The 20,012-nt window shown below is 36.6% G+C and overlaps 3 protein-coding genes, 4 non-coding genes and 1 pseudogene across 13 annotated transcripts; 6 read left to right on the plus strand and 2 right to left on the minus strand.

Annotated features, from left to right (window-relative positions):
- The first annotated feature begins 168 nt into the window (after positions 1-168).
- TRNAY-GUA lies at positions 169-253 on the plus strand. The gene is given in 2 exon segments: positions 169-205; positions 218-253. It is a non-coding gene; the product is annotated as a tRNA-Tyr (tRNA).
- A 653-nt stretch (positions 254-906) lies between these two features.
- Positions 907-988, plus strand: TRNAS-AGA. The gene has a single exon. It is a non-coding gene; the product is annotated as a tRNA-Ser (tRNA).
- An 874-nt stretch (positions 989-1,862) lies between these two features.
- TRNAY-GUA lies at positions 1,863-1,947 on the plus strand. The gene is given in 2 exon segments: positions 1,863-1,899; positions 1,912-1,947. It is a non-coding gene; the product is annotated as a tRNA-Tyr (tRNA).
- A 5,187-nt stretch (positions 1,948-7,134) lies between these two features.
- LOC106432580 (probable receptor-like protein kinase At5g18500) lies at positions 7,135-10,429 on the plus strand. Of its 2 annotated transcripts, XM_013873427.3 has the most exons (9): positions 7,135-7,477; positions 7,607-7,685; positions 8,011-8,679; positions 8,758-8,862; positions 8,930-9,052; positions 9,132-9,302; positions 9,568-9,697; positions 9,791-10,003; positions 10,080-10,429. In XM_013873427.3, the coding sequence occupies exons 3-9, from the start codon at positions 8,018-8,020 to the stop codon at positions 10,170-10,172; spliced, it is 1,497 nt and encodes a 498-aa protein (XP_013728881.2). In that variant the 5' UTR covers positions 7,135-7,477; positions 7,607-7,685; positions 8,011-8,017; the 3' UTR covers positions 10,173-10,429. The 2 variants fall into 2 exon arrangements, with proteins under 2 accessions (XP_013728881.2, XP_048595881.1); XM_048739924.1 differs by having other exon boundaries at positions 7,244-7,685.
- A 145-nt stretch (positions 10,430-10,574) lies between these two features.
- On the plus strand, positions 10,575-10,648 carry TRNAI-UAU. The gene has a single exon. It is a non-coding gene; the product is annotated as a tRNA-Ile (tRNA).
- Positions 10,649-13,221: 2,573 nt separating this feature from the next.
- Positions 13,222-15,716, plus strand: LOC106432614 (annotated as a pseudogene).
- On the minus strand, positions 15,604-17,204 carry LOC106432617 (pyrrolidone-carboxylate peptidase 1). 6 transcript variants are annotated; one of them, XM_013873463.3, is made up of 5 exons: positions 16,956-17,204; positions 16,425-16,719; positions 16,227-16,331; positions 16,108-16,155; positions 15,604-16,029 (listed from the first exon to the last, which is right to left on the minus strand). In XM_013873463.3, the coding sequence occupies exons 2-5, from the start codon at positions 16,689-16,691 to the stop codon at positions 15,787-15,789; spliced, it is 663 nt and encodes a 220-aa protein (XP_013728917.2). In that variant the 5' UTR covers positions 16,692-16,719; positions 16,956-17,204; the 3' UTR covers positions 15,604-15,786. The 6 variants fall into 6 exon arrangements, with proteins under 6 accessions (XP_013728917.2, XP_048595882.1, XP_013728918.2 ...); XM_048739925.1 differs by having other exon boundaries at positions 16,425-16,854; positions 16,956-17,160; XM_013873464.3 differs by having other exon boundaries at positions 16,425-16,699; positions 16,956-17,154.
- LOC106432613 (pentatricopeptide repeat-containing protein At1g56690, mitochondrial) lies at positions 17,089-19,633 on the minus strand. The gene has a single exon (XM_013873460.3). The coding sequence runs from the start codon at positions 19,537-19,539 to the stop codon at positions 17,434-17,436; it is 2,106 nt and encodes a 701-aa protein (XP_013728914.2). The 5' UTR covers positions 19,540-19,633; the 3' UTR covers positions 17,089-17,433.
- Positions 19,634-20,012: the final 379 nt, after the last annotated feature.

The following is a 20,012-nucleotide window of genomic DNA, read 5'->3' on the forward strand; positions in this document are numbered from 1 at the left end:
TTTGCTACTGCTACAATGGACTGGGCAACATGTATTATATTATGGCTTGGTTTTTTATTTTGTTATGCATAAACTATATAACTATTTAAATGAGCAAACAATATGTACATTATTGTGTATCAATAATCTATTAGTAGAATGTAGACATGTATGAAATGTTGTATACATCCGACCTTAGCTCAGTTGGTAGAGCGGAGGACTGTAGTAGTTGCAGAATATCCTTAGGTCACTGGTTCGAATCCGGTAGGTCGGAAATGTTTTAGTCAAGACGTTTTCATTTTGATTTTGACGTTACGTGTCAGAAAACTGAATTGTGTAATTATGCTAAAAATTGAATGTTATGCAGCTAAATATCATCTTTTAGGTCTCTTATTTTTTTTCAATACTGAATCTGCTAAAGTGAACATTAAAAGTTAATTTCTAAGAGTTAGCCTATTATCTATATTCAGACACGAAAACTATAACACAAAATGAATATGTAAAATGTAAATAAAATTCAATTTGGAAGATTGTCGCATGTGCCAATCAGTTTTTAATGTTGTCTTAACGGTAGTGGAAGTTCTCTGCCATTTTCGTGCATGAACTTTTCTTTTAATTTTTAATAATATAATCAATCATGCTATCCTAAATATTAATTTTACTTAAGTTGGAGATAGAAATTGTTTTTAATTTGTATTCAACTGGAATAAAAACAATATCTAGCAAAACATATTAATGTTTTGAAATATGTAGAGTTTGGATGTTTAGATAATAAATTTTTGGACTATTGATACATCTTCTGTTGGTAAAATTTTAGAATATCCTTTAAATACAATCATCTACTTCTCCTGAAAAAATCAACAATAATGATTGAGAGTGTCATGTAGATTAATCTACAATGGAACAATGTTTCAGTTAATTATTAAAGTGGACGTGCCGGTGTGGTTATCGGGCATGACTAGAAATCATGTGGGCTTTTCCCGCGCAGGTTCGAATCCTGCCGTTCACGCTTTTGAGAAACAGTTTTTTTTTTAAAGAAAATACCACTATTTTGTAATTACTTTTTTATGATAGTTTACTTATTACATTTAGGTAAATTAAAAATGTTACAAAACAGTTCGAGATACAAATAATTAACTATCATTTTTATGTTCTTCCTATTATACTCAAAAAGGATTAACCAAACAAGCAAGTCCTTATCTAATCTATCTTATTACAATCCCGACTTTAGCTCAGAAATTCCTTAGGTCGCAACTGTTTTGCTTTTATAGTTAATTTTATTTTTTCAGAGTATTTTAATAATATTACGCATATGTACATGTCTTATAATGTATATTCCGTAATAGGAGTATATAACAAAATTAGGTTTGTTTCAGAAAATAGGGTGGACTGACTTAAATATAATTACAATTTTCTTTTTAAATTAAAAAATGTTTATAAAAAATTAGAAATATTTTTAAGCTGTGGTTTTAATCCCTTTTTTTAGTTAAGGAAAATTTCTCGAACTTTCTTGATTTAGCAATATTTTTCTCCAAGATCAACAATTTTGAATGAACATAATATAAGTTACATTTTCTATGTTTATATAAAAATTGAAGAAACAAAATGCTTCTTTATAGAAAAATAATTATCGAGTGTCAGATAAAAATCAAGGACTATTGAACACCAGTTCAAATTGTCCTCGCAAGATTTTGTGAATTAGTTTCTTCTAATTATTTGCTACTGCTACAATGGACTGGGCAATATGTATTATATAATGGCTTGGTTTTTTATTTTGTTATGCATAAACTATATAACTATTTAAATGAGCAAACAATATATACATTATTGTGTATCAATAATCTATATGTAGAATGTAGACATGTATGAAATGTTGAATACATCCGACCTTAGCTCAGTTGGTAGAGCGGAGGACTGTAGTAGTTGCAGAATATCCTTAGGTCACTGGTTCGAATCCGGTAGGTCGGAAATGTTTTAGTCAAGACTTTTTCATTTTGATTTTGATGTTATTTGTCAGAAAACTGAATTGTGTAATTATGCCAAAAATTGTATGTTATGCAGCTAAATATCATCTTTTAGGTGTCTTATTTTTTTCAATACTGAATGTGCTAAAGTGAACATTAAAAAGTAATTTCTAAGAGTTAGCCTACTATCTATTTTTAAACACGAAAACTATAATACAAACTGAATATGCAAAATGTAAATAAAATTCAATTTGGAAGATTGTCGCATGTGCCAATCAGTTTTTAATGTTGTCTTAAGTGGAAGTTCTCCGCCATTTTCTTGCATAAACTTGTCTTTTAATTTTTATTAATATAATCAATCATGCTATCCTAAATATTATTTCTATCATTTTACTTAAGTTGGAGATAGAAATTGTTTTTAATTTGTATTCAACTGGAATAAAAACAATATCTAGCAAAAAATATTAATGCTTTAAAATATGTATAGTTTGGATGTTTAAATAATAAATTTTTGGACTATTGATACATTCTTCTGTTGGTAAAATTTTAGAATATCCTTTAAATACAATCATCTACTTCTCCCGAAAAAATCAATAATAATGATTGAGAGTGTCATGTAGATTAATCTACAATGGAACAATGTTTCAGTTAATTATTAAAGTGGACGTGCTGGTGTGGTTATCCGGCATGACTAGAAATCATGTGGGCTTTGCCCGCGCAGGTTCGAATCTTTGCACGCTTTTGAGAAACAGTAAGAAAATACCACTATTTTGTAATTATTTTTCTTATGATAGTTTACTTATTACATTTAGGTAAATTAAAAATGTTACAAAACAGTTCGAGATACAAATAATTAAATATCATTTTTATTTTCTTCCTATTATACTCAAAAAGGATTAACCAAACAAGCAAGTCCTTATCTAATCTATCTTATTACAATCCCGACTTTAGCTCAGTCGGTAGAGCTGGGGGGCTGTATTTTTAGTAGAAATTCCTTAGGTCGCAACTGTTTTGCTTTTATAGTTAATTTTATTTTTTCAGAGTATTTTAATAATATTACGCATATGTACATGTCTTATAATGTATATTCCCTAATAGGAGTATATAATAAAATTAGGTTTGTTTCAGAAAATAGGGTGGACTGACTTAAAGATAATTACAATTTTCTTAAAATTAAACAATGTTTATAAAAAAATTAGAAAGATCAAACTCTGCCATTAGGCTTTGTAGTCTAGCTTCTTTTACTCTGTCGGCACCCATATTCCTTGCTTTTATAACATCCCATACTTTCTTCGCATTATCTATAGCTCCAACTTGTAAGATTAGAGCTTCAGGAATCGACTGAAAGATCAACGCTCTCATTCTTATCGGTTTCATCTGATTCTTTCTCTATTATGTCTCAAGCTTTGTGTACTTTCAGTAAGATCTTCATCCTGATTTCCCAAACCGTGTAGTTAGTTTTAGTAAGCTTCGGGCAGCTGATAGAGGAAGCTCCGCCATCTTTTTCCTTCGCGGCGTTGTGGTGGTCGTGATGTCATCCATATTTTGCTCCGATATCAAATTTTGATTTAGCTCAAGTGTTTGAACTCAAAAACTATAAGAAAAATCTTTCTTATTAGTTTAAGAAAACTCTCAAAAACTTAAACTCTCATGCAATAATCTCTAAAACACATAAGCTATGCAACACTCTTGCATATTCTTATATATAAAAAAAAGTTTCTAAACTCGTTAGGAAACTACTATCCTAAACATATCTCACTTACAATTAGTGTAACTTCAATTAGTGTAACTTGGTATCCAAGTTAACTTTAACCTTATCTCAAACAAAATGTAAATAAAATTCAATTTTGAAGATTCTTGCATGTGCCTATCAGTTTTCAGTGTTCTCTTAAGGGTAGTGGAAGCGATCTTCTATTTTCTTGCATGAATATATTTGTTCACTAGGATAGGCCCGCCCGTAGGGCGGGTAAACAAATGAATAAATAATATAAATATATTTAATATGTTTAACTTATTTTCAACTGAATTTAAATTAATTTTCATGATTTTTATTAAAACAGTTTATCAATTTATTTAAATATTTATTTTAAAAACCATAAACTTATTTATTTATTAAAAGTTTAATAGAAAATTCTTGATTTAAATTGTTTTAGTCTAACTACAGATGATTCAAATTGTTTGTAGTTTTATTTTATGTTCTGTGTTTAACTTTTAACAAAGAAATACTGCATATCGTAGCTTTAGTCACTGAATAACCCAAAAAAACTTTGGTCTTGTACCAAAAAGGCATTGGTAGTTTCTTAATAAAGTAATTAACTTTCGCTACGTTGTGGGCATGTTTATTATGTTAATCTCTCTCTAAAGCTTCGTGCTGTTTTCATGTTTATTATGGTAAATCTCTCTTCCATATTGTATACAAATCTAACGTTTTTTCTAAGACATCCGCGCAAGGCACAAGCGCTATTTTGAAACCCAGGTCATGGGTTTGTACTTTAATTGATCTGATATGACCTTTTTTTTTGTTTACTGATTTTGATTCAATCAATGTAACTCAATCAAATCTTATTTTTACTCTTTTAATAGTCTAGAAAATCTCTTCTCTCAAGATTGACCCTTTCGAAGTTAAACCATTACGTTGGATGTTCAATCAGTTTCAAACTGTACTCTAGAAAATCTGCATAACTATCTTTTGTATATCAGTGGCACATTCTTTTCTATCATTTAAGCATGGAAAATTATCAATCAAAGTGGAGACTAATCGGTTTTAGAAAAAAAGTGGAGACATCACAATGTGGTCAACACAACTCTTGGTTATTCTCCCTATTTTGCCCACTGGATCACCTGGGCAAAAAAGTAAATAAAGAGTCGATAATGCATCCAAATAAAAAGAGATATATAGATAGGGATAAAAACATTGGCATGTTATTAAAACAGAATAGAACACCTTCTTAACATAGCTGAAGCTTCATCTGTAATGTTGGCTCAGAACCTGAAAACATAAAAGATATTATTAGCATGCAGATTGGCTCTTAAGTTTCTCATTAGAGAATTTGGCTCTAAATCTTTTCTTACAACTGTTGTTATTGCTCTGTTGCTAGACATCTCCAAAAACCTTCTTCACATAGCCTAGCCTAAAGCAACAAACCACTTGTTTAAGACTCTCCAAGGAAGTCTGAGCTAGGGATGTTAAAATGGGTAAGCCGCCCGCGGGCTTTGACGGGCAGGGTTTAAACGTTTGAAGAATCACTTCGGCGTGGAGTTCCCATTAGTCACTGGAGATCTCGTCGGAGCCTTCTTGGAGAAGGAGTGAGATGGAACCAGACTGTAAAACATGAAAAACGAAGACTTTTTCCACTCATTGTTCGTTACAAAGTGATCTGTCTACGGGATGAAGGTTCATCTTTTTATAGCTGGAGATTCATCGTTTGTAGAGTGCATTGAATGAGGAATCGTGCTTGGGGTGGGTGGGTTGAATGAGTTAAGAACGTCATTAACTGCGATGAATCAATGCATCCGTAACAGTTCATAGGGGAAGAATCTCAATCGAAATGACACGAACCGACCTTGATTCCAGAGATTCTTCACGAAGGGTCGTCTCAGAGCACCATACAGGAACTCCAATGGCGGTTCAGATATGCAGAGATCGAAGGAGACGGTGAACGCCAATGGTTGCCTTCTCGAAAATGATGCATTAGTTGGACAATTGGGATGGGCTTTTGTTTTTAACACATAGATAATCCCACGTCAATTGGTTTCACGGTGAGTTTTTGAAGAGAGGGACATGTGTCCAAAAAGAGTAAACTCTTCTTTATATAATAAGATTTTAATTAATATTATCAATCATTGCCTATCTCAAATATTATTTCTAAAATTTTAAGTAAGTTGGACAAATATTTTTTTTTTAATTTTAAAAACTCTGTTGACTATTCACGAAAACTATAGATGGAATTTTGTTTTAGGCTTAAAAACCATGTAAACATTGGTTTCCTAAGAGCATATTTAATGGGGTTCTTAGGAATAGGATTCTTAACGTAATTTAAAAATTGATTATTAATTTTAACAAAGAAAAAAAGGTTAAGAACAGTTCTTAAATAAGTATTTAATCTATGGTCCAAGGCTCTACGCCAACAATTGACAATATCCCGCGTCTATCTCCTCTTTGGTGAATTCTGCACGTCCCATGGTTATGTTGAATGAGGTCATTTGATCGCTTTGATATATTTCTCCTGAGAAAGCTGGGATCTTTAGTCTCCAAGTCTCAAACTTGTCATGAATGGTGTCTTTTACGTTGCAGCAAGTACTCGTTCTACTCTGGTTCCGAACTCGTTTCACGTTTAACCTTTGACAAGATTTCTTTAAGCGAGTTTCAGAGAGAATCAATTTCTTGATTCCTTGCTTGACTCAACAATCGTCCTCAGTTCGCCGCAACTCGGTATCCTGCCGGATTTGTTTCTGTTTGAAACAAAGCCCTTCTTAGAATATTGTAATCTTGAAGCAGTGGCTGTCCGTAGATTGCAGCTACGGCATCGAGTCGCTTGTTAGTTGTCTTTGTTGATGCATCTTGACTATCAAGTCGCTACACCAGTGTTTGCATCATATTAATCACCGTGCATGGCCAGGTTTTAATTCGATGGTGAATCGTTTGAAAGGCGTTCATTAAAAGATTTGCAATGGATTACAAGGAAAATAGTATTGGAATCGGCTAAAGACAATGAACTCATCAAGAACAATAGAAAACTGTGACACTTTAGTTCTTATGCCGACCTCGTGTGTTGGGAATGTTCTTCTCTCTGCGAGTTCCTCTTTATTGTAAGGACCTCTTCTCACTCTGCAAGTGGTTGTAGATCGAGTTTTAAACCTTTCAGCAATTCTACATTGTAAGGACCTTATTTCGTTAGTTAATTGTAGTCTTACTTCCTCAATTAATATGACTGCCTGTCTAATACTCTTGTTTACTAATCATTCAGTACAGTTTTTCCCACGTTATATTTTTTTGACCATGTAAATGCAATAAACTTGACAGTTACTTTCTGTGGGTAACTATAAAACATGAACGTCATCCACACTTGTGGACCTTACATATTCATGTGGCTTCTCTTATACCCTCTTCAATTATCATTACGTGCAGCATGTGATTGTACTTTATGTATATGTAAATGATGTTCTGTGTAATGAAATTGTAATGTAAGGCAAGACATCTCCCTCACCACCAAAAATTAAAGAAGAAGAAAAAATCACTAAAACTTTCATTACCTACCACTTGATATGTCCATCTCCTCTTCTTCTCTTCCACCAGATCTCAGAGCCCACATTTCAAAGTTTCTTCCTTTGCTTCATATTAAACCCCAACTTACCTCTATATTTTTTTTATTAGACCTTTCTATATTCATCTTTTTGCTGGGCCAGAGTGTTTATTTGGATTTGTTTTTTACTATTACTGTAGTTGTTGGTTACATGACAGCTCCTTACAAGCTTAGATCCCAAAATCATTTCTTCTACACTGACACTTGCCTTAAGAGGGGGGCCAAAGAAAGGTCTTGTCTCTTTGTCTGAGCTGTTCATTTTCCTGATTTCTTTGCATCTGGGATTTTGCTTCTTTAGTTTTCTTGAAACTTCTGTAAGTAACTCTGTCTTATATCAAATTTGGGTTGTTCTTGATCCAGAATCTGGAATTATTACTTCTCAAGATTGGTTAATGAGTGTGTGAAGTCTCAAGTCTTCAAAGATCTGAAAATTAAAGAGGTAATTAATTATATCATTAAATTCTCATCTTCATTGGTACTTACTCTGTTCTGTAATGTCTGATTATAAATAGTAAAGACATATCATTATTGCTTGTGTTTGTGTTCGTTATATGTCCTTGATTCTAGCTCTTCTGTTGTCCATTTGTGTTTTTTCTGGGAAAATTTTTGTCTTCCTGTAATTAAATTTCTGTATGGATAAATATGGGACCACAAAAAAAAAACTTGGAGACTCTCTTTTTAATCTCATAGCAATAATTTTCATGGACCAAGAGAACTCTTCTTAGTTTCACAATTCTGATTTTCTGGTTCATGTTAAATTTTAGGGACAAAATGGGCAGTGGCCTGAAGAGCCAGCTATCTAGAGATAGCCATATCTTTGGACTAAAGGTTTGGGAAGTAATTGGAATAGCTGTTGCATTACTCATCATAGCCATCCTCTCTGTTCTTTCGTTTTGTCTTACTTCAAAAAAGAAATCAAGAAGATCCAAAACCGGTCTTCCGGTTATCCAAATCCCTCAAGTCTCCAAGGAGATCAAAGAAGTGAGAGTTGAGCATGTCTCAGCAAATAACTTTGCTCCTCGTGAAGGCATTCTTCTCACAATTCAGGACAGGAACAATAAAGACTCAGACAAAGTAATGGTTCATTTAGATATGGGGAAGAAGAGAAAGAACGGTGGAAGTAGTTGTAGCCGGTCAGGTTCGTTTCACCATTTAGAGATCACAGATAAACAATCTGAGTCAGGTGAAGAACTTTCTTTAAACCAGCCTTCATCATCATCATCATTGTATAACATTGCAACTCCATCTCCATTGGCTGGTTTGCCTGAGTCTCATCTTGGTTGGGGCCACTGGTTTACACTGAGAGATCTTGAAATAGCAACTAATAGATTCTCAAAGGAGAATGTTATCGGTGAAGGCGGTTACGGGGTTGTTTACAGAGGAGACTTAATCAATGGAACTCCTGTTGCAGTTAAAAAGATTCTTAATCAGTTGTAAGTGTTCTCGTTACAGTAATTTGAATTTATTTTACCTTGTCTTGCTTTGTTACTATATTGAGTTTGACTTTGTAGGGGGCAAGCAGAGAAAGAGTTCAGAGTTGAGGTTGATGCTATTGGTCATGTGCGTCACAAGAACTTGGTCCGTCTTCTTGGTTACTGCATTGAAGGCACTCACAGGTATAGACATTAAAACTTTGTCTTAGTTAGAGAGAAAAATAAACTAATCAATGGAAACTGCTATTAGGATATTGGTTTACGAGTACGTGAACAATGGAAACTTAGAACAGTGGCTTCACGGAGCAATGAGACAGCATGGATATCTAACGTGGGAAGCTAGGATGAAGGTTCTCATCGGCACATCGAAAGCGTAAGCAAGATGATTCATTTGTTAAACCCAAACCCATCTCATTTCTTAAACCAATCATCCTCTGTATCACTTTGTGTAGTCTTGCTTATCTGCATGAAGCAATTGAGCCAAAGGTAGTTCACAGAGACATTAAGTCAAGCAACATACTGATCAATGACGAATTCAATGCAAAGGTTTCAGATTTTGGGCTTGCTAAGTTGCTTGGCGCTGGGAAAAGCCATGTGACAACTCGAGTAATGGGAACATTTGGGTGAGAGAGCCTATAAAACTGAAAGCAATGTTATCAGGGCCGGTCATGGGGATAAGTCAGTCAAGCATTGGTCTATAACCCCCAATTTTTTTTTTAATTTTGAAGAAAATTAGTCTCTAAATTTGTAAAAAAAAAAAAAAAAAAATTATTGAAGTTTTTTTACTAAATCGTCTATAGCCTCTAAAATCTCAGGCCGGCTCTAAATGTTACACTTTGCTATGAAAGCTTGATGCTCAAGCCATCTGTTTTGTTAACGTGTTTGCAGGTATGTTGCTCCAGAATATGCAAATACAGGGTTGCTAAATGAAAAGAGTGATGTCTATAGCTTTGGTGTTTTGCTCTTAGAAGCAATCACAGGAAGAGACCCTGTGGATTATGGCCGTCCTGCTCATGAGGTAAATAAACTATTACCATCGATTTTGAGTAGGAAGTCCATAAAACTTAACAATGATCATTTAGTTGATGACTTTCATATCAAATCAATGCAGGTGAACCTAGTGGAATGGTTGAAGATGATGGTCGGAACGAGAAGATCAGAAGAAGTAGTGGATCCAAACATAGAGGTAAGACCACCAACAAGATCATTGAAACGAGCCCTTTTGACGGCTCTGAGATGCGTCGATCCAGATTCCGAGAAACGGCCCAAAATGAGCCAGGTTGTGCGGATGCTTGAGTCCGAAGAATACCCCATTCCTAGAGAGGTTAGTCTTCTAACAAGTGACTGATACAAACATGGAACATAACAAGTGATGGTAACTTTGAATATGTTCCTTTCAGGAACGAAGGCGTCCAAGAACACGAGAGGGGAGCATGGACTCGGACATTGACATGAGTACACCAGTTTCAAGATCACAGAGCAAGAGACGATAATCGTCCGACTAATCTGTCAATATTGAGATGCTTTTAAAGTGCCTTCTTCGCAAGGTTTCAAGATAAGGTGGAGTGAACCACAATATGTAATGATTGTTAAGATCTCCGCTATTCTTTAAACTTGTTCTTTTGCATTTTTTCTATTTTGTGGTTTTCGAGTTTGTGATAAGTAGACCCTAGAGGATTGCTTGTACATGGAATTGAATTTGTATTTATATCTCCTTACATTAAATAATGGATTGATGTGTACAGTGTTATTATTGCATCAGCTTTTACTTCAGAATCTGCTCTACCATAGAACACAAGATTCACATTGCAATGATTCAGAAGTAGCTCATTACCCTTGGCGGCCTTGAGGAATATTCCGTACAATAAACCTTAAATACAGATTTTGAAGCATTAGGTCCCGTAGCTCAGTTGGTTAGAGCGTTGGTCTTATGAGCCGAAGGTCGCGGGTTCGAGCCCCGCCGGAACCATTTTCAGTTTATGTTTTAGAGGTCTATTATGTTGACGTCTTGCTCACTGGCCATAAAAGATCAAACTGCATAGATCCATTTTTTAAGGCTTGATAACTATACAATTACAAACTATGATAAATATTATGGACAATTCTACATGTCTTACGTCGCATGATTGCACTACATTTTTAGTTTATATTTTAGAGGTCTGTTATGTTGAATATTGTCAACGCTTTGCTCATTGGCCATAAGAAATCAAACTGCATAAATCCATTTTTTAATGCAAGATAATTATAGTATTACCAACTATGAAAAATATTATGCATGTCTACATGTCTTATAAGAATACGTCTGATTGCACCATCATGAGCAGTCCTATAAAATTCACGCCTTACGGTATAAGTATTGATGAAATATTTTTTTTTATGAAATATTGAATTTCTTGATCATTGTAAAAAGAATATATGTACAGAGTTAAAAGAGACTGCAAACAACTAAGCTGAAAACATCCAAAATTAAGGCAAATGAGCCTCCAACCAATGACACAACAGCCCCTGCAACTTCGGTTTCAGATAGTATTTGGTCGACATTATGCGATTCCTCATTGTTTTGTCTATGATACGAACTAAGATGATCCACAGAATTAGCAGAGTTCTTGTGCTTCCTATCATTCCTCTCTCTCCAGATGAAATAGATGGTGACTTGTAGGACCAGTCTCAGCAAAATAAAAGTAGACGATCATACTTTCCTGTGAGCAGACGCGATATAGTGATGTCCCAATCCGGATCAGGCTCAACTCCAAACAGGGTCCTTACTACTTGCAGCCACAGCATGAAGGTATATGTACAAGCAAAGAAGAGATGTTCTCTGGTCTCATACGGCTCACCACAGAAGAAACATCCTTGCGGCTGGCACCATCTACGAGTACTGTGACCTGTATAGAGCCTGTCGTGGAATACTAACCAGGTTATGAAAGCATAGCAAGGAACACCTTGGGAGAACCACTCCATTTTTTTCCCTTATGCTACCTGATTTGATGCCATGTTCTTGAAGCGATGAACCTGTCTCCATAATCGTCGGGACCATTCTTCCACATGATCCCATCTGGGACATTAGCAGTCAGCACTAATGGGAAACATTGATCTCCTACACCAATCTCTGTAACTGCTGATCACGACAGACCCGAATCCTCCAAACACTATCTACAAACACATCACAAATTCTTGCATTCGTTGCAATGCCTAACTTTTGTCTTCCAATTTCCTCAGTAATATCTATCAATCTCCCTGCAGGGTGCCACAGATCCGACCATTGATGAATTTTTAGTCAAACCATTAGACTAAGAGGTCTTCTAACTGCATAAATAAATCAATTTCAACTAAATATAAAATTGTATTTAGGATATTAGAGAATCCACCTCCCTAATTTTATTAATTTGGGATTTTAAACACATTAATACTAGTATTTTAATGTAAATCAATATTTGATTTAATTTAAATACTTTTAGAAAATCAAAACCATTTAAGATATTCACAAAAAAAAATAGACGGTATGTTTTTATGTGATTTTAGAATTTATTTTTCTACGACTGTTTCTTATAACATTCAAAATACTCGGATCCATACTCATTTATAAAGGTAGATCAAATGGTAGTATACTCAACTTTTAAAGGTAGAGCATGATTAAACCATAATTAGAATGTACAAAAAAAAATTGTTGTTCATAACTTCTACAACGCCTTTCAATCAGCCCTAGTCAACGTTCCCGCAACCAAAGAAAAATCGGATTTGGAAGAATCAAAAATCAATATGCTTACCCACACTCTTGGGACTTCAGAGGCAGAAAAATGGGAAAAGGGAGAATCGACCACACATAAAGGAGAAGTTGAAATTAAGAGAAAAGTGCAGCTAACATACTTATATCATAGGTTCTAGGGGTTGGGACTGAAGAGCCTTTATACAAACAAAAGATTGTCCAATTGTACTTGTGACCACAACTCATCTTTTCACAAAACAAACTTATACGGCTATTTTGCTAATCCAATATTTCTATTATTGTTAAAAAAAAATTCGAAGTGTAAGCTCTCTTTATCAATATATATTAAAATGTTCATTGCAGAAAATTAGGAAAATACTAGTAATATAAATTTTTGCTCGGTAAGCTGTAAGGTCAAGTGATGAGTGTAATTTTATTCCCACCAAGATTTGATAATTTCGTGTTCAACTAAAACAAATAGCATACTGTTTAATCCGATAATACGAAAATCTTTTCACATACAATTCATGCATCCGGTTACATGTTATTTTACCTGACATTAAACTTTTTTTTTCTGATGGTATGTTGTCATGCAGGCCTGGCAGTCAAAATATAACGCTTAAAATAATAATAAAAATATGCCTTACAAAAGTGAAATTTTTATCATCGAATTAAGAATGTATGCCTGCCAAAATTTTGTAACCTCAACGACTATTTTTGCGGCTACGTGCTAGCCTAAAGATCCTTACTAGGTACATTCTTCATTCCTCGCGCGCGTGAGACAATTTGGCTAAACCTATCACATCCTACAGTCTGCAACATGCATAGAGAGGATAATGAAGTCCATTACGACCTTTAAATATTATTCTTTTTGTATACCCTTTACAAATGTGTGTATACATATATATTATATATACATGTATATAATTCTCATCATTCTTCATCTCACAATACATTAACAAAAAAAATGTCATTCGCTTCTAAACTCTTGTATGCATTCTTCTTGATCTTATTATCATCGTCTCGAGTTACTCACAACATAAATATAAGCCCATCACCAGCTCCAAATCCTGCTTTTTATGATGATAACAACAATGTCTTCGACGTGACATCGTTTGGAGCCATCGGCGATTGTAGGACGGACGACACTTCAGCATTCAAGATGGCATGGGACACGGCATGTATGACCACAGGTGTTGACTCAGCCGTGCTTCTTGTTCCTTACACCTTTTGTTTCTTGGTGAAGCCAACCAGCTTCAATGGTCCTTGCAGAACTCGCCTTACACTACAAGTAAGTTGATTAGCCTGATTTCATAAAACATAAAATGGTCTTTCGTTTTGTGTGTTTTTGTTAGCTTCATGTCTTCCTTATAGATCGATGGGATCATTGTGTCTCCCGATGGACCGAAGTCGTGGCCATGGAACTTCAAGAGGCAGTGGCTAATGTTCTACAGAGTGAACGGATTGTCAATTCAAGGCTCTGGTCTTGTCAATGGCCGTGGTCAAAAATGGTGGGACCTTCCTTGCAAACCTCACAAGGGCGTTAATGGAACGACTCAGCCCGGTCCATGTGACAGTCCTGTGGTTAGTCATTGTTTTCACAAATCACATTTTCTTACATTTCTTTTTATAGTTTTCTGAATCGTGGATAAACTTATTCTTTAATTAGGCAATTAGAATATTTCAAAGCTCAGACGTGAAAATCAAAGGGCTTACCTTCAAGAACAGTGCTCAGTTCCATGTAAGGTTTGACAATTGCGATGACGTGGTTGTAGACTCTGTGACCATCAATGCACCAGCCTCTAGTCCCAACACTGATGGGATCCACATTGAGAATACACATAACGTTCAGATTCGCAATTCCGTTATTTCCAACGGTATTTCCTCTTTTTTTTTTTTGCAGTTGTATAACAGTAAGTTTCATTTGTTATAATCAGTTTTCTTTTAATTTGGCTATACAAAGGAGATGATTGTGTTTCAATCGGAGCCGGCTGCTTTAATGTGGATATTAAGAATATTACCTGCGGTCCAAGCCACGGTATTAGGTATCACTTTCCTAAATTCCATTAATATTTTTTGCCAAACTCATGTTCCTTCATAGAGTAGACTTAAATTCTCAGCATGTGAGCTTATACGCGTCTCTTTCTCAAGTTAAATGAAGGTTTTACTAAGCATATTAAGCTTAGAAATGTTAACGGATCCTAAAGATTCATGTAGGCATGCAGGTTTGGTTTCTTCGGTTCAGTTAGTTCGGATCGGTCAAAATCTCGTTAAGTGAACCAAAAAAAAATCTGGTTTGGTTTTCGGTTAGTTCGGTTTTAAAAAATTTCTACCGAATTTTTTGGTTTTCGGTTAAATTATTTTGGTTATGTTCAATTATTTCTGATTTTGGTTAGTTCGGTTTGAAATTTTGACTAAAATTAGTATTGTTTGGTAAACAAATATTTTTAAAAAAAACAAACAAACAAACCGGTGGTTGACAAATTGAAACAAACCTTCTAACCGAACTGAACCAAAAACCAAATTTTTTGGTTGAGTCAATAACCACAGGCTGGTTCATGGATTCCTAAGGCTCTGTTTCTAAGAAAGTTCTGTGGGCTTTCATTTTTTCGTGAGTGTAAACAAACGAACTTATGGGTTAATGTTGCAGCATAGGAAGCCTTGGAGTCCACAACTCAAGTGCATGGGTCTCGAACATAACCGTGACAAACTCAACCATATGGAACTCAGACAACGGTGTACGGATAAAGACATGGCAAGGAGGGTCAGGGTTGGTTTCAAGAATCGTTTTCCGCAACATTTTGATGGTGAACGTTCGTAACCCTATAATGATAGACCAATACTACTGCCAAACCAAGAACTGTGCGAACCAAACCAGCGCAGTCATCATCAGCGATGTCCTGTATGCGAATATCAAAGGGAGCTACGATCTGAGAAGCCCACCTATGCATTTTGGTTGCAGCGACTCTTTCCCCTGTACAAACTTAAGACTAGAGGATGTTGACCTCTTTCCTTACAAAGGCCAGCTTTTTGAAAACCCATTTTGCTGGAATGCGTATGGAAGCATGCAGACGGTTACTGTCCCGCCTGTTAATTGCCTGATTGAGGCTCTTCCGGGCTGCTGACACTAGAAGATGTGTTCGTTGTTGTTCATCAACTCACAAATATGAACACACACATGATGTAAGGCTAGCTAGATTTTATGTCAGTAAAGAATATAGAAGAAAGTCTCCAACGTTTTATAATACCACACTACATTAGAATATGTAGTTTGTAATATAAGAAAATAAAAGATACTTCTGCAATAGTAGAGAAGTGAACTTATATTTCATTTATTGATTGGTGGCGAAACAAATCGGTTCATGATTCATGAACAAGAATCAGCCACAATTGGGACAACATTACTTGCAAACAGAAGTGAGTACCTCCAGGAGAGAAGCAGTGAATCTCATCTGAGTCTCCTCATCCACAGCGACGAAAAGAGGAACGTGAACAAAGAGTGAATAGGTCTTGTTCTGTTCTGCAAATCTCAGTGAGTGGTAATAGACATAGTTGCACACAAAACGACCTGCATCATCTGATGTTATCACCTCAAAGCCCTTCTTCTCCAAGGCCTTTGTTATCTCTTCAACAGGAAGAGTAGTCTGCAAGTCAATACACAAACATCATGCGACAAGAACAGACAATGAAGCTTCGGAACAGAGGAGACAGTGTGGACTTACCTTTCTTACAGTTGAGATTGGACCATCAGAGGGAACAATAGGCAAATGCTGCAAACCAAAACAAATGTTTCACAGAACTAAACAAACAAGAATCAATCAAAGAGAGTGAGGCACAAAACCTGAGGCTTCCAACCCAATTCATCAGGGCAACGGAACGTCGCTTCATTCACAGCTTGTTGCTCAATTGCGAATTTCGTAGCGCCACTATTAACTCCAAAGTGAACCTAAAAGAAGCATCAGAACAAACTTCTTCACCACAGAGGATTCAAAAACAAGATATTTAAAATCAATTATCTTAACTTAACATACTAACTAACCCATATGGTTTTTCCACAGGTCACTGACTCTGATTCTTTCGTGTTAATTGCGGATTGTAGTAACTGATAGAGAGAAGCGAGAGCTCCTTGACCAGCTGTCTCAAGCACGGTACAGCTTCCAAGAACAACGTCTTTCGACTGAGGATTCTTAGCTAAATATTCTTTCAGGTTGTTTGCCATTTTCTCCGTTGGGTTTTCAGCAACTCCATGGAACTTCTTGAAGCCTGTGATGTTGATTGTCACTGCCGTTGGTCCTTCAGAACCCATCGCTACAACTGAAAAACAACAGCTGCTGCTGTTATCAGACAGTGCCTCTTTATTAACAATCTAAAGACCAACCAGATTTGAGATCAATCACTTCTATATGAGGACATGGAATGAAACAAAGCAGATCTCAATAACCGATGAAAAGGACAGAATTTTCAGAGGTCTGATCATCAAAATTCGAAAAAAAGAAAAGTGGATCAAACCCAGTTCAGAAAATGCGCAAATTAAGGATCAAAAACATAAAAAGAGGGTAACTTTTTTTACCTCAGAGAAACCGATATTGAAATCTGAGAAGCTTTTGTGTTCGTCGAGTGAAATGAAATGCTTGTGAATGCTGAGAGAGAGAGAAAATGTGACTCAACAACCAGTCTTTGTTCTTATCCAATCAATGGAAACCTAACTTTAATCATTTTCCACTATGGACGGAAGTTTGATGAAACCACAGAACATGACAAAGTGACATGGAACATTACATATGTTTAATATTCTTTTATTTGTAATATAATGGCCAAAAACCAAAGTGTAGGTCACTTCCCAAAGAAGATAATATAAACACATTATTATATAATAATTGCAATATAATAATTGAGTGATCAAGTGGTGATTGCATTGATATGCGTGAACGCCTGCAACATTCTATACTTAAACCAATAGAACTTGAATCAAAATAACCGAATCAAACCAAATTGAAACCTTTTCGGTAGAGTATGAGCTAACCGGGTACGGATGATCAGTCTCTCTCTCACCAATAATCTTTACAGGAACACACTCCCTTCTTGAAATGATGGAATCTGTTTGCATCTCTAAGAATGATCTCTCGCTCCATCACTTTCGAAATCAGTTTAATGGCGGCGTGGCAATCTCCACAGACTCTAAGATTTTTGATGACTCGAATGGGAACTCCTTCCGGTAGCTTCAAGAGTCCATAAGCAACCGCGAGTCTCTCGCTGTGCAATCTCAAGTTATCCATTTTCTCTTCCTCGTCTACGTCGTGCAACACGTGGCTACAGTCAGGACTATAACCAGCTTCTCTCAATAACCCCTCTGTTTTCTCCAACATCATCGATATCAACGTCTTCTCGGGATGGTTTCTTACATCTCCACGGAAGAAAGTGTGCACTTTCTTGTCTACTTCGATCCAGCTGCAACCAGGGAACTTACTCACATTCTTGTTCCTCATGTCTTTTCTCATCTCTGCAACATCTCCCCAGTTAGCTCGAGACGCGTTTATACTAGACAACAAAACGTACGGACCAGCGTTCTCTGGCTCGATCTCGAAGAGTTTCTTCGCGGCAACTTCAGCTAAATCAAGCCGCGAGTGAGTTCTACAAGCCCCCAGCAGGGCTCCCCAAACTGTAGCGTCTGGCTTTACTGTCATAGTTTCGATCAGCTTCATCGCTTCGTCTATCCTCCCCGCACGCCCAAGCATATCCACCGTGCAGGAGTAATGCTCAACGCTTGGTGCAACGCAAAACCTCGACTCCATCGATTCGAATATCTCAACCCCTTCCTCCACTTTCCCTGCATAGCTACACGCCGTCAGAATTGCGATTATGGTGACTTTGTTAGGCATTGTACCAGACGACGGCATCTCATGGAAAACCTTCAGAGCTTCTTCTCCTAAACCGTGAGAAGCGTAACCAGAAATGATCGAGTTCCACATGATAACATCCTTTGAAGTAAACCTGTCGAACACTAGCTTCGCCTTCACAAGCTCGCCGCATTTCACATACATGGTCATCAAAACAGAGGCGACGTACACATCAACATCAAACCGACATCTTACCAAATGAGCATGGACCTGTCTACCGTACTCAAGACTCGCTAAGGCTCCACAGACAGAAAGAACACTGATCAAAGACGGAAAACTCGGTCTGACTCCTTGTCTCTGCATTACGCCAAACAAATCAATAGCTTCCAATTCGAAACCGTTCCTCTCGTAAGCTTTGATCATCCCCCTCCAAGTAGCATCGTCTCTCTCATTCATCGAATCAAAAACCCTCCTCGCTTTCCCTATCTCCCCTCTCTCTCCCAACCCAACAATCATCGCATTACAAGCGATAACCGGTCTCACCGGCATTGCCTCAAAGAACTCCTCAGCTTCTTCCATCCTCCCACTCAGTGTATACCCCAAAAGCATTGAAGTCCAAGAAACCTCAGTCTTCTCCGGCATCACTTCAAACAGCTTCCTAGCAACATCCACACGGTTATTCTGACAGTAACCCGTAACCATACTCGTCCAAGTAATCACATTCCTATCCCTCATATCATCAAAAATCATCCTAGCCTCATCTACTCTCCCTTCTTTACACAACCCACCAATCATGTTAGTACTCGCTACAACATCCTTCACAGGCATCATATCATACAACCTACGCGCGTCGTCAACACGCCTGTCGTCGATAAACCCACCAAGCATCACAGTCCAAGAAACCTCATTCCTCTCAGGCATTCTCCAAAACAACGTCTCCGCTTCAGCGACCATACCTTCTTGCACGTAGCCTTTCACCATCGCCGTCCACGAGACGACGTTCCTCTCCGGCATCGTCTCAAACGCCTCCCTGGCTTCTTTGATCATCCCGTTTTTGATATACCCTGAAACCAGACCGTTCCAGGAAACGATGTTTCTCTCGGGCATTTCGTCGAACAGGTGGCGCGCTTCTGCTGGCATGCCGTTTGAGAAGTACCCGGAGACGATGGAGTTCCATGAACCGATTGCTTTGAAGCGTAGCGAATCGAAACACTTGCGAGCTTCGTTGATTTGGCCGACCTTTGAGAGGCGAGAGATTTGGAAACTGGAATTGACTGTGCAGTAGCTTCTGTGCAGGATTAAGTGAGCCCTCTTCATCTGAGAGTTAAGAATGTTACAAACACAAAGAAAGCTCTACGGCTAAATAACTTTTGGACAGAGCGTAACCTTTAGGACTTTAATCTACAAAGGGACAAAGGACAAAAAAAAATCTATAACCACCAAAACTAATTTGTTACGGGACAAATGAGTGTAAGTTATGATTATACCTTTAATGAAAGTTCAACGTCAACCATTAGATCTGATTCTTCACGTTATAATCTAAGCCGTCCGATCTTTAAAAATGAAATATTTACAATAATGCCATTAATGAAACTTGTCTCTCAGCCGATGGATCTTATGAGTCTATTTTAATTTTAGCCATCAGATTTTGTCTGGGTCGCACTGAAAATTTAATCACTCTTCTTTTTTTCATTTCTTCTTCAACCATACCCAACCACGAAAATTCATTTCTTTCACCAACCAAACCTCTATTCTTCAACTCTTCGCCCACAAACCTTTACCTCTGTTTC

This window comes from Brassica napus, chromosome A9, assembly GCF_020379485.1.
Source record: "Brassica napus cultivar Da-Ae chromosome A9, Da-Ae, whole genome shotgun sequence".
NCBI classification, from domain to species: domain Eukaryota; kingdom Viridiplantae; phylum Streptophyta; class Magnoliopsida; order Brassicales; family Brassicaceae; genus Brassica; species Brassica napus.